Source organism: Rhopalosiphum padi, chromosome 1, assembly GCF_020882245.1.
Source record: "Rhopalosiphum padi isolate XX-2018 chromosome 1, ASM2088224v1, whole genome shotgun sequence".
NCBI classification, from domain to species: Eukaryota; Metazoa; Arthropoda; class Insecta; order Hemiptera; family Aphididae; genus Rhopalosiphum; species Rhopalosiphum padi.
This window is the reverse complement of record NC_083597.1, coordinates 15,726,971-15,748,876: the sequence shown is the minus strand read 5'-3', so window position 1 is coordinate 15,748,876 and position 21,906 is coordinate 15,726,971. Positions and strand designations below refer to the sequence as shown.

At 28.2% G+C, this 21,906-nt stretch overlaps 2 protein-coding genes across 3 annotated transcripts; one reads left to right on the top strand and one right to left on the bottom strand.

Annotated features, from left to right (window-relative positions):
* The first annotated feature begins 182 nt into the window (after positions 1–182).
* Positions 183–8,080, top strand: LOC132929028 (cathepsin B-like cysteine proteinase 4). Of its 2 annotated transcripts, XM_060994067.1 has the most exons (7): positions 183–559; positions 1,686–1,928; positions 3,296–3,496; positions 6,110–6,284; positions 6,364–6,474; positions 7,589–7,807; positions 7,863–8,080. In XM_060994067.1, the coding sequence occupies exons 1-6, from the start codon at positions 437–439 to the stop codon at positions 7,792–7,794; spliced, it is 1,059 nt and encodes a 352-aa protein (XP_060850050.1). In that variant the 5' UTR covers positions 183–436; the 3' UTR covers positions 7,795–7,807; positions 7,863–8,080. The 2 variants fall into 2 exon arrangements, with proteins under 2 accessions (XP_060850050.1, XP_060850043.1); XM_060994060.1 differs by lacking the exon at positions 7,863–8,080 and having other exon boundaries at positions 7,589–7,856.
* Positions 8,081–8,665: 585 nt separating this feature from the next.
* LOC132929042 (ADP-ribosylation factor-like protein 5A) lies at positions 8,666–12,319 on the bottom strand. Its single transcript, XM_060994080.1, has 5 exons — positions 11,399–12,319; positions 11,117–11,197; positions 10,810–11,018; positions 8,950–9,185; positions 8,666–8,884 (listed from the first exon to the last, which is right to left on the bottom strand). Exons 2-5 carry the CDS (start codon positions 11,160–11,162, stop codon positions 8,836–8,838), a joined length of 540 nt encoding a protein of 179 aa, XP_060850063.1. The 5' UTR covers positions 11,163–11,197; positions 11,399–12,319; the 3' UTR covers positions 8,666–8,835.
* Positions 12,320–21,906: the final 9,587 nt, after the last annotated feature.

Here is a 21,906-nt window from a genome sequence, read left to right as displayed (position 1 = left end):
TATAAATAAGTATAATTTTGTAATATATGGACTACAATCTACAGCTGATATATTTTGACTAGATACACGATATGAGTACTTATTCAAGTACTTGTACTTGCTGAAATTTAATCACTCCGTTCTTAAACAAACATTATTAAGTTTTAAAAAATAATTTTTATACGTAAACAACTATTCTTCACTCAGTACAATCTACTCTCTCACAAGTTTACGACAACTGTTGAATCGCTATCTAAAAAACTCGTCATAAGCCCAATTCTACGCTCACGCGTATAGTTCTTCGAGTCAATAAACAGACGATAAATTCGTGGTGGCGCCGATATTGTCGGTATACCTCGTACTCGAATGTCGATAAAAATATACACCGAAATTAAACGGGTACATAACTATAAATAAACACTCAACAACCGAATAATAAATATTGTAAAATAGTAGTATGTCGTGCATCACAATGAAAATCGTCTTGCTACTCGTATCCAGCTTTTGGATAACGTGTGACGCAAATTTAAAATTGCATAAAATCATCGCGCACGTGAACAACGCAAACGCAACATGGCAGGTAAGAATATCATATCACATTTTATAATAATATGGAATGATTAACAGTAAAAATTTAAAAATTATATACTGCACAATGCACATTTTTTATTGTTTTACGTGAAATCAGATAATTACGAAATCAAACAATATTTTTAGATTTTATACAAATGTGTTGCGCAATGAAAATTCGTCAGAAATATATAAGACTAAAAAAAATAAATAATAGTAATATATATTAAATCTTTTAAAGAAATCGAAATTATTAATTAATCTCGTCTAGTGATGTGATTAAAAACCATACGAATATATAACTACCAAAATATTGCATTAAGTATGTCGTTCGCGTAATAACATATGTGTACGAGGTCTAATCAAAAAGTATCGAGACTGTTAAAAAAAAAAAAAAAATATATTAGATAAAGTTATTTACATTCAATCTCCTTCAAAGTATGCTCCTTCTGAGTCCATACATGTTCTCCAACGTTCCTGCCATTTTTGAAAACACCTGTGGAAGTCATTTTTAGAAACTCCTCGTAGCTGCTCCGTCGCATTTTGTTTTATTTCATCTACATCTTGAAAACGTTTACCCTTAAGCGCCATTTTTATTTTTGGGAATAAAAAAAAAATCACATGGAGCTAGGTCTGGTGAATAGGGGGGTTGAGAAACAACTGGGATACCATGTTTAGCCAAAAACTGCTGCACAAAATGGGCTGAATGGGCTGGTGCATTATCGTGATGCAATTTCCAACTACCAGACTCTTTAAACTCGGGTCTTTTTCTTCGTACAGCGTCTCGTAAACGGCGAAGAACATCAATGTAGTACTCCTTTGTTATAGTCTGTCCTTTAGGAGCATACTCATGATGAACAACACCTTACTCAAACCGGTTTACGATTAATCGTATCAGTCTCGATACTTTTTGATTAGACCTCGTATTGTATAGACAATTGTAAAATATCACAGATTTCAAAATTATATTCCATATAATACAGTGGAAGTAGTGGAACAAGACAAGATAAACTAAACGTTTATATTATATTGAATAAATGCATTCTCGCGATATTATTGTTAGAAGTTAAATTGAGATTATGATGTTATTTTTGATTTACTATAAATGCATTAAAGTACGTCGTAATTTTGTTTAGGCCGGAATAAACAGTTTTCATACAAACGACCACAAAAAGTTAGTGGGAACTTTTTATCATCCCGAGGTGGGTGATTTGGACCACGAGATCTTTGAAGGCGGTGCAGTCAAGGGTGGCGATTGTGACAACGATGGTGATGGTGACGCAAACGAAATACCTGAGAGTTTTGATGCCCGATACCATTGGTTCGATTGCATTTCCATCTCACACGTCTGGAATCAAGGCAATTGTGCAGCAGATTGGGTAGGCAACAACTAATAATTTATCTATATTTATGTGCATATCGTTGTGAACGTATAAATAGACGTGAATAATAAATATCGCGAAAATAATATCGTCTTAGAAAATTATGCTATAGCCACGGGATAGCTAAATGGTGTGACATGACTAGGTACCAATTCGTAATCCAACGTTTTTAAATTCGTCAAATTTATTGTTATCGCACAATGATTTTCTTTTCTGGTGACTCTTTTGTACTTATCACCCGAAGAATAAATCACTGAACAATTAATTTCCATAAAAACGTGTCAATTTATTACTTCTAAAATCTGACGAAATACAAATACCCACCCATTGTATATATATATATATATAAACTGCAATACCACGAATCGTCACTAAGGAGATTATGATAAGGATTAATAAAATTTATAATTCAATCAGTTACTTAAATTAGCTCTCATGAAATTAATAAAATCTGAATAGGTATCTAGTATAGTAGTATCTGAAAACATATACATTTGATAATAAAATATTATAATATTTTAAGTATTAAATATATATGTATATAACATTTTGAAACATGAAATATCGCCAAGAGCATAAGTACCAATTAAAGATAAATTATACATCACCTACGCATTAATAATAAAATAAAATATAATAAATACAACTTATATTTTTATCATTTTAATATAAAATAAATGATTAAATAAACTTTACACCGAGTAATTAAAGATAAACGGTAAAAAAGATACAGAACATTGTCAATATTTATACCTTGCATATTTATTCAAAATACATAAGAATATATTGAATTAATATCCTTTATCAATCAATAATATTATCATAGGTACAGTTCTATATGTTTAAAAATACCTATCTATAAAAAAAAATTTAATACTAATATTTTCTCGTTCCATTAATATGCGTGTTACCTTTGGTGCTTGCATACCCACCGAGAACAGTATAGTTATATATAATTTATTAATATGAAAATATAAGACCTGTGTATAGCCGTACTATATGCAAAAAATTATGTACAAGTATGTACATGAGGAATGTATATCTTGGCGGCCAAATAAGTGTAAGTAAAGGAGGGCTAGAATCGATCAGCCCCGAGGCCCATAAAAGTCTTTGCCGGCCTTGTCAATGTACATAATACTGTTTAATATAGGTAGATATTTCGGACAGTATTTTTTTCGTTAACAGCCGACCTCGTGTTCCCTATAAAATACATTTTAATTGTTTTCAACACAAATCAATTAGTATATCTTCACAATGTCATGGTAGTGAATAACTATATATCAATATTGAAAATATGTAATTTACAATGATTACTATTTACTATATTTAAATTTTTAATTATAAAAAAAACTATGATTACTCAGGCCATTTCTGTGACTTCGGCGATGAACGATCGCATATGTATCGCATCCGGGGGAAACATTACTGCACTTTATTCACCACAAAAATTGGTTTCCTGTTGCGAAGATTGTGGTAATGGATGCAGCGGAGGATATACTGCAGCCGCTTGGAAATATATACTAAAAAAAGGAATCGTTACTGGTGGCGACTACGGAAGCAATGAGGTAACTATACTTATTCATATAATCATATACATATATATAAATGCAAATTGATTCTGCGTAAAAGCAGATATTTTATGTTTTTAATTTACAAATTTAGTTTTCTTGATAAAACATACTGTTTTAAATATAGTTAGAGTTTAGTATGTTATATAATTTAATTTTCAAACCTCCCCCTTCATCACCCTCTTAAAACAAAAAAATGATATAGCTTAACCTAACCTAATCATTGACCATAAAAGCATTCATCATATTATAATTTATAACATCGTATCACAAAAAAATAACGGAAATGAGATATGACTGATATGAGGAAAGCGAAGAGTCCGTCACCTCACTTAAATAGTAAATAATGTTGGTTTACTTTATTTAAAAATGTTTAATGGTTTAGGTTTATAATTAATACCTACAATACAGGGGCACCATTTGGGGTATTGCAGAATATTTATTTACGGCCCTATATTTTCCAGTACCATTACTTTGTAATAAATCAAAAATAAGTATTATATATTGGCCTAAGTCAATTTTATACTGCACCAGTACAGCTAAAATGTAATAAATATACTATTGAAAAATATTTTATAAATAATTTATTGTTTTAATCTTTACTGTAGGTGACATTACTTAACAGTTGTAACCTTGTAAGATTATAAACACAGTTCAAAATTTAAAAATATACCTTTCACTGTCTTATTAACTTCTTAAGATTATGATATAAATATTAATTATTAAAAATTAGTAAAAATAAATTTTACGTTATTCATATTATTAATTATTTAAACTTAATTTCAAACTCCAAATAATTTATTGATTTAAAAATAACTGCATGCTAATATCTTACATTACTTTATTTTTATAATTTATTACTTATTGTTTTATTTGTGTAATTGAAAATTTGATTTTCATTCATTGTATTAGTCATTATTAAATGCCGGATTTATATGCATTTAAAATTTTAAAATATGCACTTAAAAAGTTAAAAAGCACAAAAAATGCAAAATAATTTTTGATTTTTCACAGCTATTTATGTGTCGTTGTATTTATGAAATCAAAACATTAATGATGAAAATAAACAAACTACAATTATATTATATACAATATATTTAATGATTGTGATGAAAAATTATACAATTTATTCATTGTTAGAAAAACAATAAGTAACAATAATATGGAACATACCTATTGATCTCAATTAAATGATGACGGTAGTTTGTGACAATATATATTCTTTGAAATGTTTGAATGCAGAAAAACCTCGTTCCACATCAACGCTTGTTATGGGAGCATATTTTTAAAAAATATTTTTAATTTTTGTATTGTGAAACAAATTTATAAATAATAATTGTACAAAAAATTATAAAATTAAATTAAAACACTTATATGTATACGTAATATGATGCAAAATCATGCTTTTTTATGGAAAATATGCAAAATAAAAATTTGTTATATTATTAATTATTTAGGTATGGTTGATGAAAATCCATTTACTGCATGTAATTGCTTATAAACATGCATTATATGCAAAATCCGGTCTTTAATCATTATAAATTAAGATGATAAAATAAAATGTATGAATTGTATTTATACCAAGATAATTACAGTATAGTCGAAATTTAAAGTAACAAAATAAGAATTATAAATACAAAAGTTTGCTAATAATTAGTTATTAATTTAAAAGAGATAGAATAATTATTTTGAAAAAACTACGTTATATGCATTACCTGGGTGAAGGAGTAGGTTTTGAATTTCGAAACTTCACATACACGATTAGATGTTTTGCCGAAACAATATACCTTCACATATAAAAACGTAAAAATAGTCATATGTATTATGTTTTTTTCATATGACCCACAGTCACATGTTGACAATTTTTGACAAAAAAAAACTAATTTCAAGACTTATAAAAGTTTGGGGTGTTTGTGAGACTTCTACATATAGACTTGAATGTATAAAAGAACGTCGCCCTACTTTTTAACAGTTATACATTTCTCTGTTTTGGTGGTAAAAAAGTTTTGACCGCTTAAAAATTTAACAGCCCTATTTTAAAACTTGATTGGCGACCATGTTATAATATATAGTAAAATCATGAGATCACTAATAACAAGTGTTGAATAAAATACTTTTATCCTAAGCATAGGTGAACATCGGGGAGGCTTAGCAGTTAGCCCACAAGTATTTCAATAGACCCCCAAAAATCGAATGTAATATATTATACTTGTGTATAGAAAGGGGGTGCTTTACACCTTGCAAGGTCACTTCACATTGGATTATTATAGCCACCCTAAAAATTTAACTGAATGTTCCTTACGATGGTACATGTCACATTGTCACTCATCTACTCATCAAAAAAGTTTTTAACCAGGAGCCGCTTTTACCGGTCACGAATTTACGATTTTTTTTTTTTTTTGTTTATTTTAGTTTGTACAATCTGTATAAATTTTTTTACAAAAAGAACAATTGATGATAATTAGATATATAAAAAGCTTGATTGGCTTGATTGAAGAAACTATTCAATAATAGTACTTCATGGCAAGGGTGGGAGGATAATATAATTATTAATTATTAATTATTATATTAAAATAAATTGTCTTCTTTTTCTTTTCGCTATACCAATAGGGCTGTCAACCGTGGCTGGTGCAACCATGCAACGCATCCACAACGTCTGCTGATCCGAACTCGATGCTCGGGCCACATGGCGTGTGCGGTGGTGACCCAGTAGCCACTCCGAAATGTGATTTGACATGTTATAATGCACAACATAAGGGCAAGTACTTGGATGAAATTATCAAAGGTACGATGAACGTTGGCTTACAATGATGATTCTACATAGTAATACGAATATATTATTCATATTTTATTGTTTACAATAGCCAAAAAAGTTTTTACGTTCGACGGATGTGCAGCGAGGAAAAATCTGAGAAAACACGGACCATACGTAGTCACGATGCGAGTTTACGAAGATTTCCTCGCTTATAAATCTGGTATAAATTATAAAAAATAAGTATAATAATATAATATATACTATATAGGTAAAATATTTTTTTCAATATAACTATAAAGATCAGAAAAATTAAGATTAGCTGCTGTAACATAGTAATCGTGTTTGTCTGCGTACACATTCATGACCTGTATGACGCGTGAAGAAACTACAATTTTAATAATTTTATGGACCTTACTCCAGTTTACGGAAAATTGAGCGATAAAATATGAATAAATCAGTAGCATTATCTACCCGGGGAAATAAAATTTAAATATGGTAAAACTTTTTCCCTACCGAAGCCGAGTTTAGTATAACTAGAAGAATTGTCAATTATTGTATTAACTTGATGATAATAAAATAATGATTACCTACCCAACAAAATCTATTAAAAAAAATTAACGATTTACCAGTAATGCCATAGTGAACTGATAAGTAGGTTAATTAAAACTGAGATACAACGATGTAGCATTGTTCATTCGTTATGAGTTATGACAGAGAGGGTTTTAAATGTTAACTGTTTTAACCCCACTTCTTATGCTATTTGTTAATTAACAATCAAGTTGTTAATTTTTTTAAATTTATCCACACGTGTTACGCTGAATGTTAGTTTAGCATTAGGCAACCAAATTTAACAAGGATGGGCGGATGTAATTTGTACGGACAACGAAGTACAAGGGGACAGCTAATATTAAATATAATGTTTTCATATGTTCTAATATTTCGTAACAAACCTACATTAAAATCCCGCTAAAAAAATTATTTTATATGGCGAATTAAATTTATTTTCCAACAATTATCCAGATTTTGAAATCCAGATAACTTCTGCAGATATCCTCAATAATATTTCATTCCAAACCCTACAGGCTTCTGTAGTTATACCAACCTAAAGAGTTGTGTTAAAAATAGAAATTTTCCTGTACTTAATTTTCTTAGTGCTCCGTCAAAATGTATTGTTATAAAAAATGTGCCGTGAGCATAAAAAGGTTGAGAACTACTGGCCTAATGAGTTATGAGTAATGACTAATTGTTATACTACAATACTACATATAAGTATATTATACTAGGTAATAAATCTAAAGATTAATCTCGTTTTTAATTTTATTTTTACAATATAGGTGTTTACCATCATGTCACCGGTGATTATTTGGGACTATTGTCAGTTAAGATGATCGGTTGGGGTATACAAGGAGGAGAAGGGTACTGGCTGTTGGCTAATTCATGGGGAACTTCTTGGGGCGAGAACGGATTTTTCAAAATCAGACGCTTTGTAAACGAATGTTGGATTGAGAATTTTAGATACGCTGCCATACCAAAATTGTGATGTTAAACCAATAAGATATTAGCTAATAAAATAAAATAAAACTTTTAAGTTCATAATATAAACTAATATATCAATTTATTTATGTCCTTAAGATTAATTTTAGCATATTAATTAAATTTTTGGCGAAATTTTAAAGTCAAAAGGTAAGTGAAAATCTTTGCAACTCATCTTTTATGCCACCACTGAGTATGATTTACTTATATAAGTGTTATTGAATTAAAAAATATCGACTTTAGTTATTTTTTTAGATTTTGATTGGAATGATAAATGTATTGATTTTACAATATGAGAGTTTTTTTTTATTGTTATCACCATCTTTTGCAGCAGTTTTAATCTTCGATTTTTAGAGTGGTTATGGATAAAAAAAGTAAAAGATTCCTAATACTTTTCAAGTTGGAGAAAAACATTTTGAGAAAAGAATTTACACAAAAACCATTTTGACAAGATTGTGTTTTTAGTTACAAATCAAAGATGAATAACTTACTATTGAGACTTGAACTGTTCACCAAACATCAGTACAACCAATTGTGTCCTACACCTACACAATGAAGAACACGTGACATCTACTTTAAAGCAAAGCATCTTCTCCAGGTTATTTTTCTTAAAATTAAAAATTACGTATTAGTAAATGGCATTTTTTTTTTTTTTGCAGTCTTATAAGATTTTGTAAATACACAAGTAATAAATAAAAATTCAACTAATTTTTTACAAGCTCAAATAAGATTTAGAAAATCAAATCATGAATTATACAAGGTCTAAGATAAATAATAAAAATTTAATTAATCTAAGACCTTAGTTATCTAATAACCAGACATTTAAGTTTCACTAACTCAACCAGGAGTTATATAAAAATAAAATAAAAACAAATAAATTATATATTATAGAATAGTTATTAATTATTTTAACTTTAGAATATTATTTACATCTTTCATATAATACAATAATTTATTCTTACTTTGTTAAATATATTTTATACACATTTTAATGATCTACAAAAGGAATTTTTAAAATTAAATAAAAAAATAATAACAACAAAAGCGTTCATTTGTTCTTCAATTGACTGCATATCCATTCCAGACCTTGATACAATCTGTAAGATACATAATATCAAAATTATTTTGAAGTTCTATTACAATTATCTATCAAATCACTTACCCTTCACCAGTCAATGCACAACAAGCTTGAATATGCCACTGTTGTTTTTTAATGGAAGTCAGGTTTAAATGTTTGCTGATCTCTGCAGCAGTTAATGCGCCTTTCATGTCTTGTTTGTTAGCATAAACAAGAACAGCAGCTGAAGAAAGTTCTTCATTGTTCAATACCTTGTACAGTTCTTCACGGCTCAAATCCAGACGACTGCGATCGGTCGAGTCAATGACCACTATCACAAACTAAAAACATACATACAAGTAGTATTATAGTATTATTAATAATTTATAATGGATAAAATATCTACACAATGATAAATTAAAGAATATTTAAGCTAAACATTTTCTATAAAAAAAATTATAAAAAATTTTGATTTTTATGTTGTAAAATTAACTTATCATAAGCCCATAAACATGTCTTAGTTATAGATTTTATTACAAATTGAAATAATACTGTAAATTATCATGTAATTATTATCCTACTTAATAAGAAAGCAATAATGCATACTATGCTTACACCTAATGATAATTTAAATATAAAATATTAGGAATACAACTAATACATATTTTTTCGGTACTTCCTGAATTAAATGTTAAAAAAATGAAGGTCAAATGCATAATATCTCCTATACATTATTTTTATCAAACTTGATCTCTTATTAATTACTTATGACTTATGAATATGACATGGCCAAATATAATTACTAATCAGAACCTAATCACACATTTATTAATTGATTAATATGTTATGGTAGTTATTAAATAATACTCAGATCAACCACATATATAGAAAAAATGACATTCACTAATAGATATCGCATTTGATATGTACATTCTACAATATATTCCGTCTATCAACTAAACATTTATCAATTGGGTCCAAATAGCTAATGCTTATTTGAGCTATATGTATGATTGATCAGAGTATTGTTTAATCATTGTTAAAAGATGTTTTAACAAATTAAAAATATATTTAAATTTAACTATAGATGTCTAATGTAAAAATAAAAGTTTTTCTGAAGATGAATAATAATGAATACATTTAATGCTATCATATTATATAACTATTTTCTTTTTCTTTAATTAGGTACCAACTATTTGGAATATACATAGCATACACAATACAAAGTATAACAAAACATTTAAAATTCTACAAACATTCACTTTTCAAATTTGAAATATTTATGAATAATTGTTTGGACTAGAGTAGTATAACAAATATACATTTGATTAGCACAGATTACAGTGTCTAACTACATAACTATGAATAATCTTAATATTTGCTCAAAAGTTTTTTCAATATGAGAACTTACTTTAATAAGTACTATGTATATTGTATGTAGATACTAAAAATAGAAATTTCAGTTTATTTCTAACAGAACGTCAACAAGTGGAGTGTTAGGATTGAGCTTATATAGATACTTAATTAATATTTAATTAGAATAAAACAAATACTTGCAATATTAGGTTTCTTTTATTTCTTACAAACTATAATTAAATAATCTTATTTTATACAAATAGATTGGTAGGTTCCTTTAAATTAAATTAACTTCTATTATAGGTATACTATGTAAGATGACAGCACGCACAATAAATTAATAATATTTTTGATATATTGTTTTTTGGAAATAAAATTAAAATATCAAAAATTCATCATAATCTTGCTGTTCTGAACAGTTAATATCTTTACCAATTCATTATTAAATAATACTGATTCTCTTTAATACCTATCTTAATGACTTTACTTTATTTAAAACATGATTATAATATTCTAATTAAAATAGAAAGTTAATATAGTAAATACAATATTTACATATTATCAACATTGTATAGAGATTGAAAGTGGGATTTATAGATTAATGCATACCTCAGTGTTACAATAGTAGGTGGACCAAGCGGCTCTGAGGGATTGTTGTCCACCCAGATCCCACATTATGAAATGTATATTGTTCCATATCACTTCTTCAACGTTTGAGCCAATAGTCGGTGAAGTATGTACAACTTCGTTCATTAGGAACTGATACAATATGGTAGTCTTGCCCGCATTGTCCAGGCCAATTATGACGATTTTGTGCTCTGCGACGTTACAAAAACATTATGTGATTAACGCAAATGAAACATTTGAACCAACTGTCGTAGTATAGTGAGTTATAACGTCATTTAAAAATATTTACCTTCGGTGCCGAAGTAACTCCATATTTTTGAAAACAATAGGCCCATGGCGATTGCGGGCAGGCACTATTGATAGGGGGGTACTGCAAACAAAACATCACAAGAGTAAAAATTTAATAACTCAAACGTGCGTTGATAAAGTTTGCTGTCAAATAAGGTGTACTACGATATACAACTGCTGGTCTACGTTAGACGGACAGGGTACACCTCGTGACCCGTTCCCACGCAGAACTGCAAACGCACATAGCTCTACTACAGCTATAAGCATCTACCCATACACTCACCTATCTCCGGCCACAGACCACGGGAAGATGTGTTTCGTCGCCGCTTTCGCTTCGACGTTCGGATGGACAACTAGAATACCCGCGAACAGAGGAACGCGACGATGATATCACTGCACTACTAGACGACGATCGCCGCCTCAGCGACTGATCGTAATACACTAATAATATATCCTTTTTTTATCCGACGTCGTGCACTCGCTCGAGGAATACGCACACGCACGGCGGTCGCGTAAAATATCGTACCGCAGCGGGTGTCGGGTTTCAGCTGGTCGCGACACACGTTCGGCACCTCCGAGGTACGGAGGTCATAGTTGCTGCCGCCGCACTAATTGCCACGGCCGTCGTTTGGGCTGCAGGCGGTGCAGTGCGCGACCACATCTATGAAGTTAATAAAAATAATAACAAGAAAGCGACTGACCGACCGACCGACCGACTGACTGACCGACTGACTGACTGACTGACCGAGAACGCACTGCCGGACAACAGACAACTGGACGAGACGGGCATACGGCACGACTGGACGAGATCGCGGTAACGCGGTTTCACACTTTCACGAGAATAGGAAGAATAATATTGCGAGTATTAAAAAATATTATTAAAATAATTGATATTATTATTATTATTCAACGCAGCGAGCGACATGTCAATACTCAATAGGTACTTAATTATAATATTGTTAATAATTAATAATAATAATATGAATAACCACAAAAACAATAACAAACGTACGCGGTTTATACCAGTGTATACCACTGAAGATTATAGACAGGTAAGTAGGAAACTGGTCACGAAGTCAACGGTGATAACCTTTGCACGTCAACGCACGGATTCAGAAGCAAACGGGCCAGTGAGCCTGCTGCCCTGCTGCTGCCAGTGCACGAGGCTGGCGGATAGAAGTGAAAGTCAAATTGTTTTTGGGTGGGGGTGGGCGGCGATTAATGGGAGCGTAGAAAGAAAAACTATTTAATATTATTTACTATTTATTCTTTGTTCGACCGTGTGCGTTATCGCTACGACCGAGGCCTCTTACCAACCTGCTCGTCGTTCTCGTCTAGATAGATAACAGTACAAATTTAATGAAATAAATATTATTACTTATTATTCTTATCTGTCTCAATCCACTACGACTGATTGCGCGCGAGATGCGTCCGCGCAATTGCGCCAACGCGCTTTTGTTAAGTCACGTCGAACACGACTACAATATTATAATAAAAATATCTTGTTCTTAGTGACCTTAATAATTACTACAGTAATAACCTAATATTATTTATTATTACTTTTAATAATATATTCTTTATACTCGTACAACAGTGTTATAATAGTTATATGCATTGTAGATTTGTAGTTTTAGTATTCTGTAGGTGCATAATATTTTTAAGATATTGTAATATAATATTATCTGTGGTCGGGGGCATAATTCATGAATATTATTTTATTCTCAGCCTAGACAATATCGAGACGGTACACGACGAGTTTCTACGCTTATTACTTATTAGTTTTTAGTTATTAGGTTGTTATAAGTAGGTATGTACAGAGTACAGACGCATATAAAGTGTACACTATACGTTGGGATGATGATAGGTATTAAAATATTATATCATTTTTTTATTATCAGTATTAGGTATTAGTGAAAGGTACCTACTTCAAAAGCTAGCCCACGGTTTATGACAGCTTTGTGATACGTATCGAGTACTTATTTGCAGTTTTCTTAGCTGATATAGTGTATAATTATTATCTTCCTGACTGGCATCATTACGAGTCAACGGATTTTGAATACCTATAGTTTTCGTAACCACTAACCAGGATTTCACATTGTGTGACAATCTTTTTTTTGTCATAAATTTAAATAGGTAATCGTTTTAACGACTCGGTACTAATTAATGTGAAACATTCTTCTACTGGTTACGAGAAAGAAAAAAGTTTGTTTGAATCTAAAAGCTATTAATTATTACCAACTCTGTAATCTGTTCGAAGACTGCAATGGACACTGATTTCAATTTTATCTAGAATTCAGCAGTAGTAGGTATAGTATAAATGTACAGTTATATAATAATGAGTTATACTTCAAACAAAATTATGACCTTTAAATTAGCTAGTAGTACCTATAGATCTAATTGGTGATATGGTAGGTTATATTATACATTTATGCCTATTACTGTGGCTATATATATACTGTATAGCCTAAATACATGATGGTAGACTATTGCACGCGTACATAATGTAAAATTATAACTTATAATTACTTATTATTCCTAATTCATACAATACTATAATAGTATAATACACTTCATAAATCATAATTATTTATAATCTTAAGCGACTTAAGCATTACACTATATAGTATATATTATATATTATCATTTAAAAAAGATGTAATAAATAATTATAATACCACATATTATGTATATAAAAACATTAAAACTATAGGTACACAGGTTTATTCATCAAACATGCTCATCAGTCATCACCCCTTTAATAATACAATTATTTATATTCGATATATTCTGATTTTTGTATTTTTTTATTATTACACTATTTTCATATAGGTACTTAGATTTTTTCGCCATTTAAAGATAATCGTATGATTATAATAATTTATATTATTATACTAACATCTTTCTTACAACTTAGAAATCTTCTTTTTTACTATAAATTGTTACTCAAATAATTTATTTACGTGACTAAGTCTGATTTCAAAAGAACAATCTCTAATTTTTTACATTTTATATTTACTAATTTACTAAGCCACTAAAGATCAAAGTCCTTAATAATGATTTACATATAATATAAAATATATTATGTAATATTTAGTCTAGTAATTATTATACTCAGATAATTTTTACAAAAATTAAAACTTGTAATAAATTAATATTAATATTAATATATATATACTAAAATTTTAAAATTATCATAGTCTCCTTTGTATTATATTCTGAGTATACAAAAAGTTTATAATAACTGAAAATATTATAAGTTCAAATTTCGATTTTGATAGATATAATAAAGTTTTCAAACAATCAGTCTCTCGACATATTACAGTAAAAATGCGTGGTTTCTTTCCCCTCTACTTAGAACAATCCATATAAATAACATGAAAAAACCAAAGTATTTGGAAATATGATCCTTGAGTAGGAACATCACTTAAAAATATCAATAGCCAATAGGTAATCAGTAAATTAGTTTTACATACATAATATAACATTATCATAGAAAAAAATGGAGATAGATTAAAATGTTTGGCGAATCACTCCGTATAGACATATTTCTTATACGTATATATCTGTGTATAGTATATTAATACATAATAATAATAATAAATATTATGAAGGACACGGCGCATAGATAACAATAATGTTTTGTTTTTTTTTTTTTATTAATTTTTGGTTGATACATTTCATTTCCTCTTATAGAATTAAAAATTTTATATTTTTCCAGAATTTAATTAATTAATTTTGATTTTCATATTCAAACTATTTTAAAAGAATTTGAGTATTTGTGGCAATTTATGCCATTTTCTAAATACTATTACGGAAAATAATTTAGTAGGTAAATGGCCCATATATAGCCAAATCTACTCACTCATTTCATAAATTATACATTATTGATGATTTCTATTTTTTTAACCATTTCTTTAATAGCTTTTGAACATAATTTATAAAAAACACATAACTGATTCCTAACATACAACAATAAACCCATTTGGTCTTCTATGGTACCTTTGTATTTATTAACTCATCTAAACTTGTCAAACATAATATTATTTAATCGCATATACAATTATAAAGTTAAATATTATCTTCACCTAACGGCTAACAACTTAAAATATGAAAGTCTATATTTATTTTTATTTTTAAATCATATTATGTCTAAATAAATTGAAATACCGAAAAAAATATAACATATTTATGTATTTTTCAGTTATTAAACATCCATACGAACATACGATATTCACGACCAACAAATTATGTGCATTTTTCTTTTATCTTCCGTTAAAGTTGATACAAATTGCATTAAATTGTTATATATATATTTCAGAGTGTCCTTGTTCCATTAACATCACAATATCTAACACACGGTTCCGGTTTCTTGGAGCTGCGAGAAAGTGAAAAACTGTGAAAGTGCTTTACTATATTATAATATAAAATAATATTATACGTATATTATAGCAATAGCGTGTGCTCGAATTCCAACTCATGTGAAAAACTACTTAAAAATTCCGAGGATACCAAACTTGCATATTATTGTGTACTTAATGCTGCTCTTATTCCATCTTATAGGCGTATACAACAGCAAATTTGCGTTCAACTACGGTACAAGTGTACAACATTTGAGTAGCTGGCTCCGTTTTTATTTGCATCTTATTCTTAGGTTTATGGTTTATACGATTACATATCGTCACCGGTGACACCCTAATAAGGGCCTTAATTGGCACAAAATAATAAAGAATGCCTGTGATTCCCATTTTAATTTGAGAGTTTCATATATTGTATTGTCCTACACACTTATCATTAAATAAGGTATAGGTTTTATTCATTTATTTATCAAACCAAAAATGTGTTTATATTTAAAACTATAATATTACATGGGTATAAATAAAAAAAAATTATGAATATTTCTGATTGCTAAATGTCGATTATCAGTCTATAGGTATACCTATAGTATATATATACTTGTTAGTTGTTACGAACGAATTGGTCAATTGCCAATATTATAACGTAACAATTGCGGGCACGATGAGTTTCGCTATCGAAGTACTAATAATATTACGGCCATCAAGTTAATAAAAATCATGCGAGTTGCGAACACAAAATATATTTATCTTCGCCATTTTTACAGGACTTCAAAAGCACTGGTACACTCTTAATGCTGATAAATAATTTAACTAGATGTATAAACAATAATGTCAAGCGTTGATATCAAATACAAATTTCTTGACGTCTGCAACAGGGACATACTCAGAAAAAAATTACGTGTGAGAGTGGAGGATGGTTATACAAATCTTAGTAAATAGTGTGTAAAAACTGTAAAATAATAATAAAATAATTTCTAAATGTACGTAATGCAAAAAAATATTGGGGAGAGTTGACCCTCCCGGGAACCCCCAAGTACGACCTTATCTGCAATCGTTATATCAAAAATAATGATTAGAAATTTGTCTGCAATTAGTATATAATTATAATGTTATATTGTTATTTGTGTCCATAATTCATATGTCACCTTTTAGGTTTCATCCGCAACTTGCATGGTTTTTATTACTTTGTCCACTGGTTGGAAACCCTGGGCTATCATTATATCAAATACGCAGCTATATAGTAGTAGGTACCTAATAATTGGGTAGTAGATACCTATCGGTGGCTGCAAACGAACTGAGTCCTCAGGTTGTGTTAAGATACATATTAATTAAATTCTTATTTAAGTATTGCCGTTATTCAAACTTTAAAAAAAAAAAACCTTCCTTATCATTTTTACAGACTTGGGATTATCTGTCACAAAAAATTCTAAATGTTTGATTAAAAATGGTCTTTTATGTTATAGTTATGAAAAATTTGTTAATTTAGTATATCTAACTATTATCGTATTTGTATACAAATTCCAACAGGTTACTGCAGGTACAGCATAGGCGTAACTAGGGTGATGGGGGGGGGGGCTTGGGTGGGCTTCAGCCCCCCACCCAAAATTTTTTTGGGTAAATGTATGTGCATATAAACATATTTGTATTAACTTTATAGTAAACTTAATGTCTCAATGCAGCAACGTTGTATACCTACTTGTGTAACTTTTAATTTATAATTTTAGATTCTGAGCTACAAAATGAGGAACGTATTAGTTTTACGATGATGTCTAATTTGTATTTATGTATTATGTCTAACATTGATGTGACGCTTTGGAAACGAAAATTACTGAACGTCCGAACAATGTAGGTATGCATAAATAAATAAATTATAGATAAAATATACTTCAATGTAGAAAATACTAAATAGGTATGAATTGTAATGGTTGACCATTACTAGTCGTATAACTTTTGCATAGGTATTATAATAATAATATCAATCTATATTTTAAATGATTTGAGTGTAGTCAGTGTAGATACCTGAAGGGTGAGAATATCTTTTTAATTTAATACTTTCCTGGTGATGATAAATTTTAAAAAAGGAACAGTTTTTTACTGCAATTTAATATACCGTGATGTACATATTGTTTATTGTAAAATAAATTAAGTGTGAACATATACATATAAGATACAAGGTTCTCTGGATGTTAAACTTTTGTGTTGAACCAGGCCAGAAAAAAATTGCTTCCGTGTATTATCGACTATACTATAGCCGGATAATAAGCGCCTATTACGCCAAGGTGATATATTGATATAGATATAGTCGTTCAAGATGTATCTGAATAATGCTTTATGCAGACGCGTACATAAGTACCTAAATATTAAAAATATTAAATTATAATTTATATAATATTATAACAGTTACTTGAATACTCTAATAAGTATGAATGAAAGACTTATAACTTAAACAGTAATTTTACAATTGCATAACATTAAATTGTTTTTAAATTTTTATAATACCTACAAAAATTTTAATAAACATAATATCTTATAAATATTTATCTTTAGTTAGAAATTATTACTATATACTAATCAATAAAACAATATTTTAAAAATCTACAGCGTGAAATGTGACCAACAATCACTAAATCAGACATCAGTATATCATATAAACTACCTATTAAGTATGTACCAATTATAGGTAAGTAATATAGGTATCTAGTTTATAACATTTTTAATGTTATATAATATAATATATGAATATGATTAAAGCAAATATGATCGTGAATCCCAACGTATATCTAAAGACCAAAGATTAAAGTAGATACTCAACTACATAAGTAAGACTGTAAGAGCAGTGATGTATTTACAGTTGCCTATTATGTGAAAAGGGGATTATAGGGTGATAAAGGGGGTTTATAGGGAAAAAGGAAATCGAAGATTCGAAGATAATATATTATTCCTCTGACTTTTTATTTTTTATGCATAATTTATCATTTATTTAATTAATAAATATTTAGTAATTATTAATGGTTATAAAAAATAAAAATAGATTCTTATTTATTCATTTTTAGTTAGTTCACCATTTTTATATTAAATAACAAGGTTTTTATAAAAACATTTTACTCAATATTTAAAATTTAGCTGTTTGTTTGATATGGATAAAAATTTTAGATAATAATATTTTTGGCATGACTTTTTCCGATAAAAAACAGGTTTCCAGATTTACGAATAGCCTTGCCCAATTCCACTAACATCACTTGTTTGAAAACAACTTAGTAGCGCAAAAAACATAACAATATTAAATTATAGAAAATTGTAAAAAAAAAAAGGTAGGCAAGTTGGTACCGCTCTGTTATAGGTACTCAAGGTGTCGAGTGGACTACTGTAATAGGTGTGTTAAATTTAAATTCAATGATGTATCATTATTCATTATATACGAAAAACAATCCTGAACAGAGACGGTCTGTCAGCGTATTATATCACTAACTATATTTCATAATATGTTTTTTGTTATAGCTATTAAAGTAATTTATTTTACCTTAGTATTACTGTAGGTTTTTTTTCTCGAAAATATTGCATTTATTATATTATAAGTGTTTAGTTATTATAACATATTTAAATGTTATACTATTATTTTATAATATCAACTTGTAGGTATATTTTAATTAATTCAAATTTAATAACATATTTTTGTAAATACCGTAGTACAACAGCAAAAATAGGTTCATGGTATAATTAAATAATATATTAAAATAAATTGAGAATGTCATTGAGTATAGTAAAATTCAAATCAATTTGATACACTTACGTCAAAATAATTTGTAATTTTCGAGATTTTGATAAATTTTATCAAAATTCTAACTTAAAATGATTATAAATAAATATTGTGCCTATACATTTACAAGCATTTTCTGCTATATATATTATATTTGTTATCAAAATTTATAAAAATAAATAATTTAAAAAGAGTCAAAATATTTTTAAAATATTATTTATTGAATAATTTGAGTTTCTACAGTTATTCGTTTGTTATATAAAAAAATTGATATTCTCGTTTTTCCTCATGAGGACGTAGTACCCACATGTGTTGTCTTAGTCTTACACACGTCCGACATGGCAAATTTTCGTTTGCCAGTTTCAATGGTGTGTTGTTAGTTTTGATATTGGAGTGAATTGCCTGTTATAAAATATACGGTAAGATCATTATCTAGGGCTCCACATAGCTTTTTATTGATATATATTATTTTTAAATGTTTTTTGATTTATCCAATTTTTTTTTAAATATTAATAATTTTTAATTTAACTTCTCTAAAGTACAAATTAAATACAATTTTCTTTCCAAAATCACCCTTAAAGTTGAAAATTGAACCATTTTTTCAGCTGCTTATCATGTACACACGCACACACATACACACATACACAAAACATTATTATATAAAAATAATTATAATATTATAGTAAAGTATTATAGTTAACAATATAAATATTAATTATTATAGTAATAGCTAATAATAATATTTAGCAGCATTTCATAAAAATATAAGTTAATCAAGAAAATTGTTTTTGAAATAAATATTATATTGAATATTGATCCATATTTGATACTGTCTGAAAATTTTTGTGGCACATAATAGTTTTAATTTTAATTTATATTGTTTATAATTATTATAGTTGCATATAAATTAAAACCATTAATTTTCAAACTTTTTTGGTGGAAATGGGAATTGAATTTTGCAATTTTTGACGAAAACTATCAATATTATTTTGGTTTATCAGTGTATCACCCTAAATTGTTGATAGTTTATTCCTATCTTGTACAGTTATATACTTTTACTGTGCGCTCTTAATACGCATAAGTCGCATAACGCATACAATGTACGGAATACTATATAGTTTTAGTTTAGGTCAACGTACTAATAAAGTTACAATAACCTATATGATATAAAAACAATGATTGTGGACATTAGTTGTTAGTTATTATACATTATTCATATAATGATTGTAATTATGTTTTATTAATACTAATGAAATAATTATGTAAACATTACACAATTTTATTTGGAATTGGTCTATTGTTGATATAATATATCGATTAATAAATAAATATATAGAAATCATCTACATACTTACAAATTACAATTTACATGTTTAATTGGTAGACGATAAACATAAATATACGTAATAGTGTAAAAGGCATTTACATAAACCATAATATTATATAGACCTTTATAAATAAAACAATCATCTCATAGAATATAGAATATCGATTTTTATTGGTTAGACATCGTATTTGATTATACAATGTTTAAAAATTCGTCCGCATACTAATGAATATATTATTATAGGTAGGTATTTTAGTAATAACTACAACAAATTATGTTATTATATAATATAATAAATAATAAGGATTAGAAAATGTTTGTACAATAATATTATAGTTGTTACTTTTTATCATACGTTGCTGTTACTATAGTCAATAGTCATCACGTATATATAAAACTGTATTAAAATATTATATATTGTTATCGTTTGCATGTTATACTCGTCATCATTAAGTTAAAAGTTTATAGTCATTTTAATGACGAATTAATTATTATTATAATTTATATGAGCTATACAGAGATACTCGTAGCATAGCACCAACAACGATGGATTATTATTGTAATATTGTAATTCGTAATTCGTAATGACTATTATTTGAACCATATTAAACGTGCATTATTAAGAACGTATGTTTCGTATACTTTTATCATATTTACTATTTAGTTATGATATTATCCTTCACAAAACAATTCATTGTCATTTAAAATGTTATAATCTAATGTAGATTACCGCTGAAACATATAATTATAATTATATATAAGCCGCGTTGACGTTTAATGTCATCATGCAATACATAAGAAAAGAAAATATTGCAATTATAGATACCTACACTATTGTAAAACACGATCGTATTTAGTATACTAAGGCAATAATAATTGTAATATTTTTTCAAAATGTTTGATTTTTTTTTAAACAATTTAATTTTACAAAAACGCCATGCATTTCTAACAAATAATTGAACAATACACCATATAATATTTTATTGTAACTTGTAAGTATAGGTACATATAATACCTATATTATTATTACTATAATTACTGTAATATAATGGGCAAAGCCCGCAGTATATTCTAAATAATGTCATGTAGGTGTATGCCACAAACAACACGGTACAATATTTATTGACGTTTTTGTTTTTAAAACCGTTTGTAGTCAATCGTTTAAATAGCATTTTCTCTAGTATAATATAATATACATGACCACTTAGGATAAAAAGAGGGAACATTTTTAGCACAAGGCGTAGTAAGTAACATAAGTATATAATAATGGCGGTATACATGCCAATAAATTATAATATTTAATGTCTGTAAAACAAAACAATTGCAACGATTAGGTACCTATAACATTGTTT